The sequence below is a fragment of the Dipodomys ordii genome, unplaced genomic scaffold, assembly GCF_000151885.1.
Source record: "Dipodomys ordii isolate 6190 unplaced genomic scaffold, Dord_2.0 Scaffold41, whole genome shotgun sequence".
Taxonomy (NCBI): Eukaryota; Metazoa; Chordata; class Mammalia; order Rodentia; family Heteromyidae; genus Dipodomys; species Dipodomys ordii.
The window spans coordinates 10,859,105-10,879,189 of record NW_012267257.1 but is presented as its reverse complement, the minus strand read 5'-3'; the positions used below and the strand labels follow the sequence as shown (position 1 = coordinate 10,879,189).

The 20,085-nt window shown below is 42.7% G+C and overlaps 1 protein-coding gene across 2 annotated transcripts in view; it reads right to left on the bottom strand.

Moving 5' to 3' along the window:
• Window positions 1-5,787: 5,787 nt before the first annotated feature.
• The window catches only part of Gdnf (glial cell derived neurotrophic factor), an 18,566-nt gene continuing 4,268 nt past the window's right edge, over window positions 5,788-20,085 (bottom strand). The window contains exons 2-3 of one of the 2 annotated variants that reach the window (XM_013018565.1): window positions 19,907-20,083; window positions 5,788-7,452 (exon numbers count right to left, since the gene is read on the bottom strand). In XM_013018565.1, coding sequence (XP_012874019.1) covers window positions 6,968-7,452; window positions 19,907-20,057 — 636 coding nt within the window. In that variant the 5' untranslated portion in view covers window positions 20,058-20,083 and the 3' untranslated portion in view covers window positions 5,788-6,967. Of the gene's footprint in view, window positions 7,456-19,906; window positions 20,084-20,085 lie in introns of both variants that reach the window. The other variant, XM_013018566.1, reaches the window with a different exon arrangement.

The window sequence follows — 20,085 nt, the reverse complement described above, 5'->3', positions numbered from 1 at the left end:
CAGTTTAAGGCTTTATTTTTATATCTTTATGTGCTCCTCTGTAGGGAGGTAGATCCTCAAAAAATGAATTGAAAGAGATCCAGGCATGGACTCAGGAGTAGGTAAACATCCCTTCTACAGACTGCTTTGAAGAATTTCCTGCCAGGTATGGTGTGACAAGCCTGTAAACCCATGGACTTGGGAGGCAGAGGTAGACAAATCAAAGCTGCTAGGGCAAGAGTGTGAGAAACTATATGAAAGACAAACTAAAAGTAAAAGGACTTGGGATGAGTTTTATATGGTAGAACCCCTGAGACCCTGAGTTCAATTCTTAGTGCCATGAAAAAAAGTTACAAACATGAGTTTTCAAGTTAAGAGAATCTATTCCACATTTTCAAAATCCTCAGTCTTGTGTGTCATCTCCACTGGGTACTCTAGTGTTTTGGAGGCCTCCCTACCTTCTTCCTTGTTTGCCTTGTTTCCTTTGTTACCATTCTCTTGATAGCCAGTCTGCTTTGAGACACCTGACTCATGTTGACCTCTCTCAAAAATCATGAGTAATGGAATACCAGTAGTCATTTATTTCCTAAGTAGGAAATAAATGTAAATAACCCAAGAAGACAATCAAATTCAAAGGGTGGGAAGAGTTGTTTTCTTAAAGATGAAATTGGCTTTAATGGTCAATAAGAAAAGGAAAACTGGACACAAAGAAAGCAGAAGATGGAAAGAAAGCAGATGCTGGAGCCATTCACCAGAGCTTTAATATGAATTAAATGGGTTCCAGTCACTTTTTCCTTTCTCCATAAAAAAAAGAAAACATACTTGATTGTGTTACTATAGAGATAAATATAATATAGGATGGATTTTACTTTCATATTTACTTCATTTTACGCTTGTTTTCCCTCTGGTTTAAAAAAATAATAAAGTTAAATGGTAAGTTTAAATGGATATTAGATGGTAAAGTGAGTGAGATAAAGAGGACTAAATACTGAAAATCTATTCAACAACAGTTGAGTATAGTCAGTGGTAATGCATTGTGTACTTCCAAACATTAAGTTTTTGAGAGGATACAGATGCTAAAGACCCTAATCATCACACAATGTATACATATATTGAAACATCACTTGAAGTCATGTCAATTAAAAAAAAATGGAACTTAAAAATATTTAAATCAGCCAGGCGCTGGTGGCTCCTGCCTGTAATCCTAGCTACACAGGAAGCTGAGATCTGAGGAGCATGGTTCAAAGCCAGCCCAGGCAGGAAAGTCCATGAGACTCTTATGTCCAATAAATCACTAGAAAACCGGAAGTGGCACTGTGGTTGAAGCGGTAGAGTGCTCCCCTTGAGCTCAAGAGCTAAGGGACAGCGCCCAGGCCCACAGTTCAAGCCCCACAACTGACAACAACAAAAATATTAAATCAAAACACATTCTGGACCCCTAAAAACTGGTACCCTGGGGTACAGGTGTCTGCATATAACAGTGAAGTCTGCCTCAGCAGCACTGCGCCTGCTGCTCCATGCATCCCCAGTGCCCTCTGTCCCTCCCATCTGGAAAGTCTGTCTCCAGCCCTGCCCCACCCTGTTCTGTGCCCAGATTCCTACTCATACTCACAGTCCAGGTGCAAATAAAGAACCTCAAAAATTTTTTTGATGATTTTTAGAAAAATTTTTATTATGAAAATACCATACAGAGGAGTTACAATTACATGGGCAAGAGAATGAGTACATTTCTTATCAAGCATTGTTGCTTCCTCCTTTGTTTCCCTTTCCTATCCCTTCCCATATCCCCCCCCACCTCGAATTTTTTATGTCCCATATACCACACATCCCAGATATCCTAGCAGACATGGTTGTACTAACAATGATGCATATTTATCTAAAATTCAATTGTTTTTAAGTATTTGGATTTGAACTCATGGCCTGAAGCATCCTAGGCTGGTGCTCTACTTGAGCCATGCTTCCAGCCCTGGTTTTGTTGTTTTGGTCTTTTGTTGTTGTTGTTGCTACTGTTATTTTTGAGATAGAGTCATGGTACCAGAGCCAGGATCTACCTACTTTTGCTGGGATCACTGGCAGTGCCCTGAATCCAGCTTCCCTCCATGGAAATGAAGTCTTGCCAACTTTTCTACCAGGGCTGTCTGAAACCATGACTCTTCCAATCTCAGCTTGGGATGATAGATGCATACCAGAAGGAATCTTGAAATTTTATGTTGTCCAGGCTGTCTTTGAATTATAATCCTGACCTCAACCATCCAAGTAGTTAGAATGAACATTGTGAGCCATTGGCACCCTGCTGAAATTCAATTTTTACTGGTTCTTATTCAGAAACCTTACTTAGGGCTGTTCTTGACTGGTTTTCCTTTCAGCCTTTCTTCCCACTTGCTGTTCTTAGCCAAGTTCTAGTATTTTCTATACTCTTATCACCCACACCTCACCCTATTGAGTCTTACTTCCCCTTCTTTTTTTTTTTTGAGGGCTTTTTAAAATTCTATTTTATTGTAAAGATGCTGTGCAGAGGGGTTACAGTTACGTGAGTAATGAGTCCGTTTCTTGCTGAGCTCCCCCTTCTTGAGGCAGCATTCCTTCTCCATTACACTCACCTGCAGTTACACTCACAAACCGGGAACATGCCTGTGTGTGAGTCGTCTCATGTTTGAGTAAATGTGTGCTTTCCCTTCGTTCCCACAGCTATCTGTTTATTTTCAGGGATGACTTGGCAACATTTGGTTTCAATTTCATTCAAATGTTCTGTGGCTGAGACTTAAGATGAATTAACCATTACATAGGATTAAGTAATATTTTTGCTTACGAAGATGTATCTTAGCAAGATACTCTAGGCTCAAGACAAATTTTTGTTACCTGATGGGAAAAAAGCCAGTGACCCTTAGCTCAGAACTGCATCTGTGCCTGCCGTTGTTCCAGAGTAGACAAGGATGTATTTGGGAGAATTGAGGTTCCCTTTCCCTTACAGAGAGTAAATCAGCCGCAGCTCAAGCAGGATCCTACTTGAGTAGGAATGGACTTCCCTGGTTTTGATACTTGGATTTAGGAAATTCTGATTTCTACCTCTATCTTAGGAATGGATGATCCTTCTTAAAGTTCTTTTAAACTTAACTTTGATTCCCTTCTAAGTACAAGAGAACAAGCCCTGGGTGATTGTCATGACCTTCGGCCACGTGAGGCTGAATCAGCCTTCCATCCAGACTCCTAATCCTGAGCTGTTCTCCCAGCCTTGGGGCCAAGGGATGGCCTAGCACTAGAAACAACTAATGCCTGAAGGGTTTTGTATGGGACAGAGTAAAAGTTTCCCTTTATTATGCATTCCACACCTTCTCTCTTTCTCTCAATTCAATGAAATTTTCTAAGTGGGCTACTTTTTGTTGTTGTTCATTTATTTGGGGTAAGCAAGAAACCATTGTGTCTAAGTAACCAAGGTGTATAGTGGGAGCATGTGTGTGTGTGTGTGTGTGTGTGTGTGTGTATGCTGGAATGTTCTGTCATGTTGAGGGAAAGTGTCCAGTGGAGAGCTGCCCCTTTATTAAGTCTAGACTACCTCTCTGCTCACCCTAACGTTGAAAGGAGCAGGGAACTCACCAAGCATAGTGAGAAGGAAAATAAAACAATGATCAGAACCAATGTTAAGTGCATTTGAAGAACTCTGTATCTTATACCCCTCCCACACTATCAATATTATTCACTAGTCCATAAAAAGGCTCCGATAAATTCTACAGAATATTATTCTTTATAATGTAAACAATGGGATGGTGTTATTTAATTTCAAGTTTTCAAAAGTTATTTGATCAATGAACCACCCTGTTCTCCAACTTTAAGAAGTGTCTCACCTACTCACCAATCTTGGGAATGTGCCAAAGGAGGAGTCTCTCTCTAAAGTGAGCATCCGTGAGAGTTTGCCATCACTTATGTTCCTTCTCTGACTTACTAACTTCTTACCAGACATAGAATAAAATATGGCTGGCCTCTGTACTGCCTTGAACCCCGCCAGCCAGCCCTGGCAAACTAATCCCTGAGCTCCAAGGCTGTCCCATGCCTCCATGAGTGTCCAGATGAAGGGCATGTATTCCTAGAAGGGTAAGCAAAGTTGGGCACTGCACTAAGTGTGGCGTAATGGGCAGCCTTGGTAGGAGGAGCCACAAGAGCACCTTGAAAGGCCACCTTTTAATAGTCACGGAGTTAGCTGTGGCATAAACTGGGGAGTCTACATGAGGAGGTAGTATGCACCCCTCCCTCAGCCCAGGGAGGTAACGGGTCCTCTCTTGATGCTGCCTGTTGAATGAACAGTTGAAGAACAACTTTGCAGGGTTTACCCACTTGGCCAATAATTGGTCACTAGGAGTTAATGGGCTTGGCCATTGGCCAATTAATGGGTTGCGGTGAAGTGGGGTGGCTCACAATAGCTGCTTTTGGGTAGCTGTCTGCCCAGCTGTGGTCTGCCGGCACTTGAGGAAATACAGAAGCAGAGAGCAATAGAAATGAGCTTTTATTTGTAAAAAGTTACAAAATGATATTGTACAAAAATAAAGTCTGTAGAGAACTTTGGTTGTATAACACAAACAATCAAGACAGATCAGAGAAGTCAGAACTTCCAAAGAAGTGCACTCCTTACTGTATCAGATGGTAATCACAATGATAAAGAAAAATCACAAACTTTACCCTTTTGTGGATTTGGAGGGGCAATTTGTCCCCATTAGAACTTGCTTGTGGTATGGAGGTGATGCTGGGAATGAGTCACCAGCACCTCACAGTCTCTTGAGGCAAGGACTTTCCATGGGATCTAGGGGCTAGGGCTGAACTTAAATCATCAGCTAACACATCCACCTGGATCCTCCGAGTAGACAGACAATCCTGGGACTTCATCTGAATTGGGCCAGACAGTTGGAGTTGTCACTGTTTTGAGCAGGAGAGGGTGAAAGAGAGAGACCCTTTTCCTTTACTTCCCAGGCATGCCAGGGGGAGTAGAAAGGACAGAACCTTGAAGAACTTGGGTTTTGGGGACAAGGAGAAGATGTCGGGTAATAGCCATTTATTGTTTACTTTGAAAAATTAACATGATTATTTGAGGGAAGTCAGTAGTTCACTTAATTGCTAAATCTGTCCTAGTTGTATAGCTAATAGCCATTAAGGTAATAACAGATTATCTCCTGGATAAAAATCCCTTTTATGACATGTGTAACAAGTTCTAACATAGGGCCCAGGACAATGTTCATGTGCCAGATGCCAGACAAGTGCCTCATGGGTGGGTGTAGGAGGTGGTTGCCCCCATCCTTCCTTTCCTCACCTCTGGCCTGGGTGTAAGTCTTGTGTGGGGGCCATGGCCTAGCCAGACATCACTTCCTGTCCATCCTTGTTAGCCACCTTCTCCCCAGGAGCCATCAGGGGGGCAGGCACGGCAAGTATGAACCCCAGGAGGACCTGCTTTCTCTGCAAAGTTATCAGGGTATTCCTGGCTAGGAGTCCTTGAGAGCAAGGTGAGAGGGCAAGGACAGAGGAAGAGATGCCACCTTGGCTACATGGCGCAGGCCTTCATTTTATCTTTAGGTTGACATTAAATCTAGGACTACTCACCAGTAGGAATTTAGCCTTTTAAATAGTGCTTCGAGATATATGTGAAGAAGAGCGTAAATACCACGGAAAATGAAGGGTAGGGCATGGTTTTTTCAGTGATGGAGCAATGAAGAAATGAAGCCCAGTGCCATTGGTTTCTGCTCACTACTCCTGGCAAGAAAGTCACCAAGATGCTCCTTCTTACATACACACACGCACATGTGTGTGTGTGCGAGTGTGCATGTGAAAAACAATTAGGGGAAAATGCTGAGATCTATGGAAATTAATGAGGGATTTTCTTTAAAAAGGTAAAGTAAGTGATTTTTTTGTCGAGCAAAAACCTTTTTTTTTAATACTTTGAAAAGCATGGACCCTTGTTCCCAATTAAAATTTCCTTTTGTCACCTTTCTTTGCATTTTGTGAGCACATATGCTTTGGCACCTTTGAAAAGAAACTTTAATAAATAAGGGAAAAGAGAAATTCATTAGTGAATGGTAATAAATAACAATAACTTAAATCTCAATAAATATCTTCTCTATATTTCTGTATCTGAAACAGATGCATTGCATCGAGTAGCTTCTCTGGTCACTGGTGACCACGCATAAACGGAGTTGGGTATGTAACATCCGTCTCTCTGTAAACCGACAGGCCCCAGGCAGATCTCCCTGGCTGAGGCAGCCCGGGCTTCCCAACTTGCTCTTTCTAATACTGCCGAAAACCACAACTTGCTTCCTGTTTCTGAGGACATAAGGAAATACTTCTGGGTTTGTTTTGAATCATGAAGACAGCCTTTTGGGTTCCTGGCCAACTTCTTCCCATCCTATCACCATGTTCAAAATCAATCACCAAACTGTTACCCCAAATGCTAGTTGTAGTTAAACCTCAGGCTTCAGCTTTCAAATTCAAAGGTGATGATCTTTTGTGTCTCTGCTTTTTTTTTTTCTCCCCTCTCCTTTCCAGAGTATAAATCCAGAGTGACAGCAAAGCGAACCTTTCTTACTTTCAGCAGTAAAATGCAGTGATAAAGGAGTGCCATTTCCCTGGTGTCTTCAGACATGTGGAAACAAACCACGGGAGACACCCTGGCCTGCCTCTCTGTGTGCATCCGTGACTGCGACCATGGTCGGTGATGGTGGATTGTATCAGCCAAGCAGGGACACCAGTCCTGAGCTTCTGGTGACACCTGTGGCCATCCTAGAACATCAGACGGCTGTTCTTTCTCCTATCCAGTTTTCTGTAGCTGGATTTCGCTCTACCAGGCTCCCAGGATGGCTGCCTTCCTCTTCTCCTGTTTCCTCTTCTTCCTTTTCCTCTTCTGCCTCCTTGGTCCTCATCTTCCATTCTGGGCAAACATTTCTTGGGAACCTTGGTCCCTTTCTTTGTCTTGTAGCAGGAATGCAATACACAGCAGTCTCTGGAGCCGGAGTCAGATACACCCACACCGTTTAGCGGAATGCTTTCTTAGAATATGGTAAACCAGATTATCATCTAAAAATGACAGGTCATCGTCAAAGGCGATGGGTCTGCAGCAAGCCTGCCCTACTTTGTCATTCACTAGCCTTCTACTTCGGGATAAATTTTTAAGTATTTTGTCATACATCGTCTCAGCTGCATCACAAGAGCCGCTGCAGTATCGAAAGATCAGTTCTTCCTTGGTTTCGTAGCCCAAACCCAAGTCAGTGACATTTAAATGTATTGCAGTTAAGACACAGCCCCGATTTTTGCCCCTTTGGCCTTTGCGACCTTTTCCTTTGGAATTCTCTGGGTTGGCAGCTGCTGCCTGACGATTCCGCTCTCTTCGAGGAAGCACAGTCATTTGTTTATCTGGTGACCTTTTCAGTCTTTTAATGGTGGCTTGAATAAAGTCCATGACATCATCAAACTGATCAGGAAAATCCTCTGGCATATTTGCTGTTGAATAAGAAAATAGAAAATATCACATGAGACAACAATGATCATTTCAGGCCATCTTCTAGATCAAAGTGCCCCTGAAATCAATCAGAACTGGACCTTCAATGAAAGGATCAGCCAGTTAAGCTAAATGCTCCCAATAATCCTCTAAGAACAGCAGCTAAAATGAAAGTAAGACTTCAGTTGAGAGAGGAAACTTAACATGGGGCAGGGGGTTGGTGATACACTACTTTGCAGAACATACATCGTTACAGGTGTGGTTTTCATTTAAATGACATCTGTCAGTTTTTGCACCTGTCTAGGTGACTATGAATAGGCTGACCATGTAAGGCTGTTTTCCCCTAGTCACCTAACCTAGAGTGTGGTTCTCAAGTGAAGTGCAGACTCTCCAATTTGCCCTCAAAGGCCTCTAGTTTTCTGGACTGGAGAAGGATCAAGGGACCTTTCTTTTTAAATCAATGCAAAATGAATCAAAGATCTTAATGTATGACCTGACATTTAGGAACTTCTATAAGGAGAACACTTGAAGCTGTAAGTGTAAGCATTGACATTGTGAATAGGACCTCAATGACTTAGAAAATAAGAGCACAAATTGATATATTCACCTAATTAAAAAGCTTTTGCACATTAAAGGAAACAATGACCGAAACCAAAATAATTAAGCGACAGCATACAGAATGGGGGAGGGGAGCCTTCACGTTTAACAAGATCTTCAGGAATTGTCATATAAGATCCAGTACACTGAACTTTGTGAAACACTATGGTAGAAAAGAGTCTGAAAAAAAACTCTGCTGTTTTCATCTAGAATGTGGAATGCTTATCCTGGCTGAGTGGGGCAAGAACTATCTGGACAGATCACACAAAGAGTTCCAGACCTCAACTCTGTTTAAAAACTTCTTAACCCATAAAGGGATGGAAAAGCAGTTCATATTTCACTAACAAGGAGATAATCTGTCAATTCCTTTGAATGGCATGACTTCACAAGAATAAGTTAAGAATGGACTATTTGGGAATAGATGTGGCCTTGGCCCAGGGTGAGGCCAGTCCCTGGTACGGGCTGCCTCAGGCCTCCCACTGTCTGGCTGCAAATAGCCATATGATGTGAGCTTCAGGAGAATGGCAGAGAAAGGATGAAGATTTGTAACCTCTTGGTGTTTTCTGAACACTCTAGCATTTGCTTTGCTGACTAAGAGAAAGGTAACAAGTGGAACAATTCAATACATTTCTAAATGGAAAGCAAATACCTTATTAGGTACCAGGCCTTTTATGCTTACCTCATGCATTTTCAGACAACTTAGTACATTTAGATATCTATCTATCTATCTATCTATCTATTAGAAAAATACGCTTCAAAAGAGCTATTAGTCAGAGTAAACACTTTTCCTCCTAAAACTGTGCTCAAGAATGGAAAGGTTACATTGTGTCTATCACACCTCAAAGTAGTCAATCCAAAGTTTATTTAATTGTAACAGGTTTGTTTCTGCATAAAAGGAAATCTAGCTAAGGTGTCAACCGTGTGTGTGTGTGTGTGTGTGTGTGTGTGTGTGTAAGATGCTAAAGTGTCTTAGCTAGCTTTGTATTTTTAATAGAATAATATAAATTATATATACTTAATATGATAGATAGTGACAAGTCTTGGAATTGGAATCTAATAGCATGTTGTTTCTTTGGTTTGTCAGTCTTAGGACTTGAACTCAGGGCCTTGGGTGCTGTCCCTGAGTTGTTTTTTTTTTTTTTTTTGCTCAAGTTTGGCACTCCACCACTTGAATCACAGTTCTACTTCTGCCTTTTTGGTGGCTAACTGGAGGTAAGAGTCTCACAGACTTTTCTGCCAGGGCTGGTTTCAGACTGTGATCCTCAGATCTTCACCTCCCAAGTAGCCAGGATTACAGTCATGAACCATAGGTACTCGCAGCACGTTATTTCTTGATATCTAAAATTTATAGCTGAATGGTTCAGCTGCACAGAAGTGACAAAACTGCTTCTGTCCTGGCTGATGCCACACAATCTCCTGAATGGAAAATTGGGCTCTTCAGTCCATATGTATATCTTAAAATGTGAGCCCAGCCCACATTCTCTATCTGCTCAGAACCCTCCAACCCTCCATTTCTCCTGAGGCAGAAGCCCAAATCCATACTGGAAAAAAGGCCCCCTCTGGCCTGGCCTCTGCCCCTGGCTTTTGTTATCTCTGACGGCTCCCAGCAGCCCTGGCTTTCCTTAATGTTCCTCAAAATGAGGCTTCTCAGCCTCAGCACCAGTGACATTTGGGACTGTATAACTTAGGATACATACTAGAATGTTGAGTTGCATTCCTGGCCTCCACCCAGGAGATTTCAGCAGCATCTCCCAATGCTAGTCCTGACAATCAGCAGTGTCTCTAGTCTTGGCCTAGTGTCTAGGAGGGGTTAAATCTTCCTAGTTGAGATCACAGCCACACAGCCAAGGGACTCAAGGCTTTGAGCTGGCTTCATCCTCTCGGCCTGAACCTCTGCTCTTCAGAACACCCTGGGCTTCTCCACACCTCTTTCAAGTCAGTGTCCAAATGTCATGATCACCTGGTCTTCCCCTGACCAGGAGCCATCTGCCCTGCTCCCCCACCCCCAGCATGCTGCTCACTGTGCCCTTATGCCATCTCTAACTGAGCTCTTATGTTCAGAATGATGCTCTCTTCTTCTCAAAGACAATGTCAAGAGGCAAGAACTGTGTCTGGCTGATGTTCACTGATGTTTATAAACCAGTGCTTAGAATCAGGTCTGGCTCCCAGGGGTCCTGACAACTGTTTACTGCATGAGTCAGGTCACTGGTAGAGCAGGAAAGAAAATCAAGGGGACACTGGGCCTCGCACTGGGACCCACATCCCTAAACAGGCCAAATGACGTGCTGAGCCTGTGATGCCCTGCATAGCACACTCACTTTCCTCACCTTCCTCGCCACCTTCTGCAGCTTCAAAGCTCCGTCCAGTCCCACCTCAACTTGGTTCTCCCCAAGGGCTTCTGGGAGAAGTGATTCCTAGGGAGCTGAAAAGCGGCAGTGCCTACTTCTCATTTCCTTTTATCTGTGGTCCTCCTTGGGGAAATTTTCCTGAAACCTCCACCACCGCCACCATTACAAAATCTTTAAATCACTATGTCTTAAAGAAACAAACTGCTTATTAAAAAGAGTGGTATGTGCCTGTATGTGTATGTTTATGTTATTTGTGATTTATTTTCCTAATGAGTTATTAAGAAGTAAAAACAGTTAACTGTCCCTGTATTTATTTGAAAAAATAAGTATCCTGTAATTGGAGAAAAAAGCCATGTTTATGTAGAAATTTTAAATTCTATAAATAAGATGGATATATTTATTAGAGGCAATTAATCAAAATATAAAGAAGTTTTTTTTTTGCCAGTCCTGGGACTTGAACTCAGGGCCTAAGCACTGTTCCTGGGCTTCTTTTTGCTCAAGGCTAGCACTCAACCACTTGAGTCACAGTGCCACTTCTGGCCTTTTCTGTTTATGTGGTGCCGATGAATCGAACCTAGGGCTTCATACATGCTAGCTAAGCACTCTACTACTAAGCCACATTCCCAGCCCTAAAGAAGTATTTTTTTTAAAGACTGCCTTACAAAGAATTCATTCCATGGTGTCCCTGACTTTAAAGAATTTCTAAGTAGGTCATTAAATAATCTTAGGAACTTGGGAACACAGAAAGTTAAGATTGATTAACAATCAAGTGAAGATCCACAAGAGTAAGGATGAAACATTACTAAAATTTTAATGCAAGTGTATGGCAAAACATCTGAGTTAGGAAAGTTGAAGTTCTCTGGTTTCATGTCTCATGAGTTTGTGTATTATATAATAATGTTTTGAACCACCTTTTACAGTGTCCATATCTAGCCCCGGATGCCTTTGAAGTTCTCGAAAACATTGTCCCCCTTTTAAAACACATTGGAACTGTCTGGCTTTGTCCTGAGCTTTTAGCAGATAACATCTGGAATTTTCAGCTAGGTTGAATTTTAGTTAAATAGCGAATACAATTTTAATAGTTTGTGTCAAACATTACATTGGACAAATCTTGTAATATTTGGGACTTACTTATACTCCATTATAAACAAGTTCAGTGCCTTTTATTTTAAATTCTACTTGGCTTTTTCCTGGTGACCCATGCCATCTGTGAATGTACAAACCACTTATGGTTTGGGGTGATATAGTGAGCATGTATACTAATGCTGGTTAAAGTACTTCTTGGTAATCATCAATATATACCATAATACATTTGTCCAGAGTCATATCATATCCAACACCAAGAGTGAAGCCAATGTAAACTGTAGATTTTAGGTGATTGTTAAGTCAGTCTAAGTTCATGGATTGATTGTAATGAGCGTATCATTCAGGTGGGATGTGGGTATATGGAGAAGGCTGAGCACTTGTGAGGACAGGAAAACTATTGGGAATCTCTGTACCTGCCTCTTAGTTTTGCTGTAAACCTAAAACAGATTTTAAATTAATAATAAGCTTTCTGGCATCTGGAAAGGGTGCTAACCTGAGGTCTGACCACTCCCTTTGATGGGAAAACTCTCTCTCTTTTATCTTGTTGCTAACATGGAAACTATTTAAGTTCCTAGTGGTCAGGCTCTAGGTGATGCTTACTGAGTTAGAGTATTTTTGTCCCTTCATATTCTTGAAAAAAAACTTAAAGAATCCACAAATGTTTATAGAGGAAGTTTACACAGATACAAATTCTGGACAGAAGGATTAGAAATGAAGACAAACACACTGTTATTTTTCAAGCCACAAACGAACCAAATCCCTAATTCCAGGTTTTTTGATGCCATTCTAGGCCTTGGGTGGTGGGGATTAGAAGTCATAATCACCTCCCAGGGTGCTGAGCAAACCCCTCTAAGCCTGTTCTTAAGAATTTTGGCTGGGTATGGTGACACACACCTGTAATCCTCAGGTAGGAGAATCACAGTCTCAAAGTTTGAGACTTCTATCTAAAAAGCAAACAAAAAGGACAGACGGGGTATAATTCAAATGGTAGACACATTGGATTCAATCCCAGTATTACCTAAAAACAAAAGATCCAAAACAGAAAAGAATTCCAAGAAGGCTCTATCGTCAGCCCAGGCAGGTAACCCTCAAGGATGAACTCAGAAGCTGATAGTTGCCTCAATCTTCCAAAGGAAGATTGAGGGAAAGAAAGGGTTTGGGTTTGGATTAGCTCCTTACTCTGACCTAATGACATACTTTTGTTTATCCTGTAAAGGGCTTGGTAGAATGCTAGATATATAAAGAGCCCTTAGCTAGTATCCATTTAATAGTAAAACACTTACAAACCATATAAGAACTTCATTTTTTAAAAAAGCAGGTAGGTTAAACATGTGCTCATTTCTCAGATACACTTGGGAGATAGATCTTAGAAAACGTATTTATCTCAAAGCTAAAGTTTTTGTAAAACTCAAATGCCTAAATGCACTTAAGTAATCCTTCAGAGTGCAACCAAATATTTTGGCATTATTCTATTTAAAATATTTTTAACTTTGATGTATCCTTTGCATAAACAGTGTTATTTAAGGAAACAAATCTTGTACTGGGGCACAATTCTGAGAAGAAATGGTTCACTGCAAGACTTTGTCTCCCTTGATTATGGGGAGAAAATAGTCATAGCACCTTAGGAACAAAGGACTGGGATGCTGACTGTTTAGTACAGTTAATTGGGTTTTTATAGGAACAATGGTTAGGGCTCTGTATAACGACTGAACCAAAATTACAAAATTCAAAACATTAGGATTGTTAAATTGAGGCATCACTGGACAAAATATCCTACAATGTCAGATTTTTCTCTTAAAACAGGACAGGTTAGTCCTACATTAATCAGAAAATCAGTATTATACTTGCAGCTGGCTTGTTCTCTTCTGTCTTGGTGGACTGGTATGTCAGAGGGCCCTTAGCCTGGGCTCTGAGGATGGAGGGAAGATCTGTGAGGTTCTAAGAGTCTGAGGAAGAAGGAACTTGTTCCCAGTACACACAGAGACTTCTTTGGGAGAGGAGCTTTCCTAGGCCGGGCTTACACTGGCTTTGGCAGATGCAAAGCCCTAGACAGAAGGTCTAGATGTCTCTTCCTCTGGAAGGACTTGCCTTTACTGCATTGTAAAGCATTTAATTTGTATCTTGGAAGGGCTGGACTGTTGCCTGGAGGCTTACAGGAGGTTTGGTGCTTTTCCTAAGGGCGAGAAGCATGTTGGAAATCAGCTCATGGACACCCTTTCTGGGGGGCGGTGCCTACTTCTAGGATGGGCTAGATTTCAGAGTGAGGTCACAGAATGTTGCACTATGGTCTGCAGAGATGCTGGGTGGTCCATCCTGATATGCAGAATGTTCCATGAATGCTTGTCCACAGAAAGCCAGTGAGGAAAATGGATTTCTCTAAGAGTGGGAGACAGTCAAATTCTTTGCCTGTCTGAACTGCTGGTAGGTCAGGTACAGATGGTGGTGCAGGTATATAGTGAGGAATGTGAACAAGAGAAGTGTGTGTGTGTGTGTGTGTGTGTGTGTGTGTGATATAACAACTGAATGACAACCATCATTTTTTGAAAATAATAATTTGTGCCTTCTAAGAAGATACAAACATAATTTTCTTTCATTAATATTGCCATTGTATTACCATAACTATGTAGCAAAGTTTTTTATCTTTAAAATTTCTTGAACAAAATTTCATCAGGCTAGATCTTAAACTATAGCTTCCTTGAAAATATGCTCAATATGACGGTAGAGTGGGTGCTTACTTTCACACAGAATTAAGTGTAAATCTGACACCAAGCAGGCCATTGCATCCTGGCAGATCCAGAAACTGAGGCCCAGAGAAGACAACTATTGGTTCAAGGTCATGTGGCCTGGATTTGTGAGGTTGATTTTCAAGTTCAATCTAGTTCTAATGCTGTACCTTACTTGTTTGTTTCTAAGTAAAAATTTAATCACCATACAACTTTCCAAGTCTTAAGGCACAAGGTAATATATGTTGAAATGGAACAGGCTGGGAAGGTGGCTCAGTGGTAGAGTGCTTGCTTCGTATGCATGAGGCCTGGATTCAATTCCTCAGCACCATATAAGCGGAAAAAGCCAGAAGTGGCACTATGGCTCAAGTGGTAGAGCTCTAGCCTTAAGCTGAAGCGTTGAGGGACAGTGCCCAGAGTTCAAGCCCCACAACTGAACAAAAAGAGAGAGAGAGAGAGAGAGAAAGAAATGGGACAGAATGTTGCTTTCACCTTATATATTTACCAAACTCAGGATAAGAAGTAAGAAATAAGTCAACTTTCTGTTGAACCACTCAGCACGAACCTTGGTATATGCAGTAGATCGCAAAGTTAGGCCGCCACGGGACTCAGAAAACAGCCAACAGTCTCCTAGAAAGGGAAAGCTATGCCACACAGGGGCAGCTCTCCCAGTCGCGGTTCTTGCGTATTAATTCTGTGTCAGGTCTGGCAAATTCTCAGTCACAACCGGAACACCAGCAGCCAACAGTGGCGGCCGATTCAGACAGAGAGGCCCCGTTTCCGGAAGCTCCACCTTCTCTGTCTGGCTCTTGCTGCAGAGTTGGAGAGGAGGAAGCTCAAGATTCCAGGCTGGGTCAGTCCCTGACCAGCTGCATGACCTTGGACTAGTCACTTAACCCTGCAGACGTCAACTCAAGGCCCTCTGGGGCCCTCTTTAAAACTCTAAAGCCCTAAGGTATGGAGAGCCCATAGAAAAAACTGCCTGACTTGGGTTTCTAGCCATCAACAGCAGGGGCCCATGAAGGACCACAGGGGGTATTTTGGAATCTAGCGACATTGAGTCTCTTCAGTTTACCTCTTGGCTCAATGTATCTGCTATTTTTGAAGTAATCCTCACCAGTCCTCTTTCAAATCAAGTCACTTCTGGTGCCCTACTTAACACAGGCAAAAAGATGTGTAGAGAGGACCCTGTATTTGCTTCTGAAAAACAAACAAACAAAAAACCTGCTTCCAGTATAAGGGAGTCTCAAACCTCAGTTTCCATTTGCTGGCCCCATGGCTGGTGGAAATCTGGCATACTAAGAGGACACAGTACCAGATCACAGGCTCAAATGGTCCAGTCTTTGTCACCTAAAAGTCAGATACCACACTTGCTACTTTCTTAACATCTTCATCTTATCCTTTTTGGTTCTTAATGTTTCCAGTATGTCTACGGCATTCCCAGCTCCTGACTCCAAGTCTAGAACTGTCTGTGGCAACTGCCACCAAACAGATGGGGCACGTGCCACCATTCATGCTAGAAGGTCATCGATGGGCTGTTAACTCTTACTTGACATCCAGAGACCTCCAAAATGTGCAACCAGGGTCCACCAGAATGCTCAAATTCTTTGAAAAGTTCTGTAAAGTATTATCTGCTTCTGTTTCAACATGATGATTTAGTCACTTACTTAAACTAATTTTCAAGAAAGCCCATAGATCACTAAGCTCTGAAGGCGGGTGCATCCTCCATTACGTAAGGACCATCCTTGCTTTCCTATTTTGGACACGGAATTCATCTACTGTTAGGTAGACTGCCTTAGTCAGAATGTACGGCTGGGTGAACTCCAAGCATGGTCCACAGCCTCTGTTCTTCTAAAACCAGCCAGCAGCTCAGGCAACTTAACACAGCCACTACGACCCTTTCCAGAGATTCCAGTCCATTCTCCCCACCACCAGTTGTTTGTTGACAATAGTCATGACATCAGTTTAGCAGTTTAGTTGAAAAGTCTTTGCACTGTAAAACCTCCAGTGTTTTGCTTTAAAAAAAAAATCTGGATTCTCTCAGAGCAGAAGGAAAGACCAACCAGAATGCAAACCACTTCAGAATATAAAAGAAAGAGTCTAGGGTATACTTTTAAAAGCCACTAAAATGTCATTTTAATTACTGCCTTACCCACTTTGACCAACATAGCCTACACTTAGTAGTTATACTATATTTTGAACTGTGAGCCTACAACTAAGAAAACTTACTGGTACTTACAGTGTACTTGAAATTACTTCATGAATGCAAATAGTCAAAACTCCACTTAGGAAACAGTATATTCATTTCATATTCCCATTCCAGTTACTCTGATTTCTACACATGTGGTCAGTACTTCATTATAGTTAGACTACTGATTTACAGTAATGCAGATGACTCCCCTGGGAGGGGAAGTGCTCATTTCCCTGCTCTTTAATCAGGAAAACACCCAATGGGGCATCCATTTGTTAGCTAATCCATGAACACGTGGTGTGAGCTAAAAGCACTCCACAGCCAGCAATAAACACCCCTAGCTAACGAGCACACACCATGAGCTCTGCTACTGCCCTTATAAAACACTTAATGGGGAAAGGTGAGAAATTACCCAGTAATATTAAGTGGGGCAGGAGATGGGGTTGGGGACAGGGGCAGGGAGAGAACTCCAAAGGAACCAGGTAGAATGTCTCTTCTCTCTCCTTCCTGCAAAGTCCTGTCCCCAGCCCCTGAGGAGTAGCAGGATCCCACTGAGATTCTACATTCAGCTTCCTGGCCTTTCCCAGGAAAGGGAGCAGCTAATGAAAAGAAGGCTTAGGGACTGGGACAAAAATAAGACCAAGAGAAGATGATTAAAGAAAAACCAGAAGGGTGAGAATTTGTTTTTAAATCATTTGAACTTGTTTGCCAAATTCCTGTAGTTGGAGGAGGAATTTTCTAGCCCCCATAAAAGAACTTAACTGGAATCTAAAGGCTCTTCAGGTCTCATTCTGAGCCAATGCATTTGTAAAACTCCAGAGTTGGATCTTAATCATTATTGACTGTTTGATGCCCTCAGAAAAGCCACCACTGAGTGTCCGGGGCTGGCATGCAGTGACTGCCAGTGTCCTGTGTCCTGGGGACAAACGTGAGTTCTGGACTCAGGCTGGTCCTGGCCCGAACTGTGGTTGTTTCAGTCTGGGAGCCCTGCTCTCTAGATCTTAAAACCAGAACAGTCACACCTCCACATCAAGATTAATATAAGGAGTGTTTTGAGCTCCATGTCTGGCCCCCAGGAATCATGAAACAGATGGGTCTCAACAAATGGGTCATCACACCTATGGTCATCTTTCTGTCATGTTCACACAGGGGCAGCGGCATAAAGATCAACTCTACACTCTCCAGATCAAAACAAGAAGTCACTATATGGGGTGACAATGAGCCATTTACTTTTAGCCAACCTCCAGGCAAGTAAGGTAGCCTATGGATCCTATTTGTTTAGTTCATAGTATAATGGAATAGGACTCATTTGTGCTGGAACCAGCAGGGCACATGCAATCTCAAGGGTGAGTGTCGAGTGGGTGCAGTCCCAGGTCCCCTTTGAAAAACACATAGTTAGGCTATGGTCAATGTGATGACAGTTCTTTTGCTTAATCATTAAGTTCTAGGTATCTGAAAGGAACTAGAGTGAACTGAATTTATAGTACTTTTTATTTTCAAATGAAATGCAATGACTTAATGTTTTTCTACACCAGCCTTGGCCAGTTGCACCGTGTACAGTGTAGGACATAAATGTCAGCACTGTGTCAGGAGAGCGTTGACACTGGTTGAGTTTTAAAGCCTGCACACTATTTTTGCCTTTCCTGCACTGACAGCCTGCTACTGAATTGGACATACCTGGAAAGAGCTCAATTTGGCTTAGAATACAGCCCAATTTCTTTTTGTAATCATTTCTCTTGTCATGCTTCTGCTAGAATAGTCTTCTCAAAGGAAAAACAAAATTGTTTTCTGATAATTTGAATGGTCAGAATCTTGTCCACTGGTGATTTAGCACCAACTTGGGAAAACGGAAGTGATCCTCTTTCTCAACCCTAAATCAGTAAGCTAACTTGCTGGCTTTGTGGCTGGCTGTACAGTTCAGGAGTTAGAGATTTTTCTTATTCACTGACATTTTGGAGCAGAGGACCTCCCTCTATTATACACTTGTCTTCTATTCATTGAGTTCTATAGTAAGTAATTTATTCAACGTCACAATGTTAGTTGAAAGCACAGTAACAGATCCAGGAGCCATTTTTTTCTCAAACAAGCGTAGATAGACAGGATATGGCAATTATCCCTCCAGGAATTAATCAGCTTTGTAATCAGACACTTTTTTTTTCTCTCTCTCTCCACTGACATCTTAGGTAGAAGACTAGTTCCTGCCATTGTGTCCATGTCCCTCTGGCCTCCCCGATTAGAATAAATGCATGAAGACAATGTTTTTAATTTAACTTGGATCAGAAAACATTTATATACACTAGATGTGTGACTGAAACCGAAATCTTTAAAGATAGGATTATGCAGGTAATGGATGGAAAGTCTTGAATTTCAAAGAGTCAACCACATTCTCTTTCTAACACTAAATCACTCTTGAAACCCTAATTTGCCTTAGAAAAATACCATTGTCCCTCTTTCCTGGCACTTTTTCAAGAAGATGCTTTTGTGGATGCAATTAAGCATGAAACAAGTACATCACATTTTATGGGTTGTTTCCTAGCCCAAGGCAGTGGAATCTGGGGGGTTCTTGGGGCATGAAGGATTCTGCTTCTGGGCTGCTTCTGCTATGGCAAGACCACAGTATATTTTAAGTAACATAGCTAGAGGGTCATTACTAAGGAGGATAAAGGGGGGACCTAGGGGGGAGAGCGAGTAGACAGAGTTATCACCTGTTGCTTATTGGGAATGTGTCAACTTTTCTACAGTTACCTTTGTTACCTAGAGACCCTGCGACAGTCTAAATGTAACTTGTCATCTAGCATATGTCACTTTATGGGACAGATCATCTCTGAGAAGTGGAGGGTAAGTTATAGCAAATCACAGTTGACATGCTCTAATTGTTTCTGCTTGTAGAACACATTGATTTGTGACTGATAAATCACAGGCTTGATTTCTAACAAGAATAACTTGGTTTTCCCTTAAGAGTCGCTTTCTCACATGTGTCTACAGCTTCTCTTCTCCCCCCCCCCTTTCCCTCAGCCTGAACTATTTACGTCTAAGGCTTCCTAGAACAGGAACTTTTCTGACACTGCCCAGATGCTTGTTCTGGAAATTCTGTGTTTTCTCTCTGGTTAGGTTTTGTCAAACCCCAGCTTCTCCCCTCATAGGCACGGTTTAAAGTGTAATAGTTTTCACAATTAACCACAGCCAAACATAAGAAGGACTACGGAAGGAAGGGGGTGGGTGTGTGTGTGTGTGGGGAAAGGACCTGCGTGTCCCAAGAGGGAGAACCCGCGTCCATTGCAAGGACCAGCCGTCCCGCGTCCCTCGCAGGCCAGGCAGATCTCCTCTGCCCCCCCCCCCGCCCCGTCACGCCCCACCCCGGGCAGCTGCGGGGCAGCCACACTCCCCTCGAGGGCCTTGCCCCGCGGTGGGGCGGGCTGCACCCGGCCTCGGGGGCGGGCCTGGGGTGCTTGCTTGCGTGCGGCGGGTGGGGGCACCCCGGGGTCCGCGCGGGGGAGGGAACGGTTCTTACAGTCAGGGCTCGGCGCGAAGGGCGCGCGGCGGCGGCCGAGGGAGCGGTCTTCGGCGGGCGCGTCGGGCAGCCTCTTAGCGGCGGGCAGCGGGAAGGCGGACGCGGTGTGGAGCAGCACCAGGCAGACAGCCACCACATCCCATAACTTCATCTTAGAGTCCCGTCCGGCGGCGGCACCT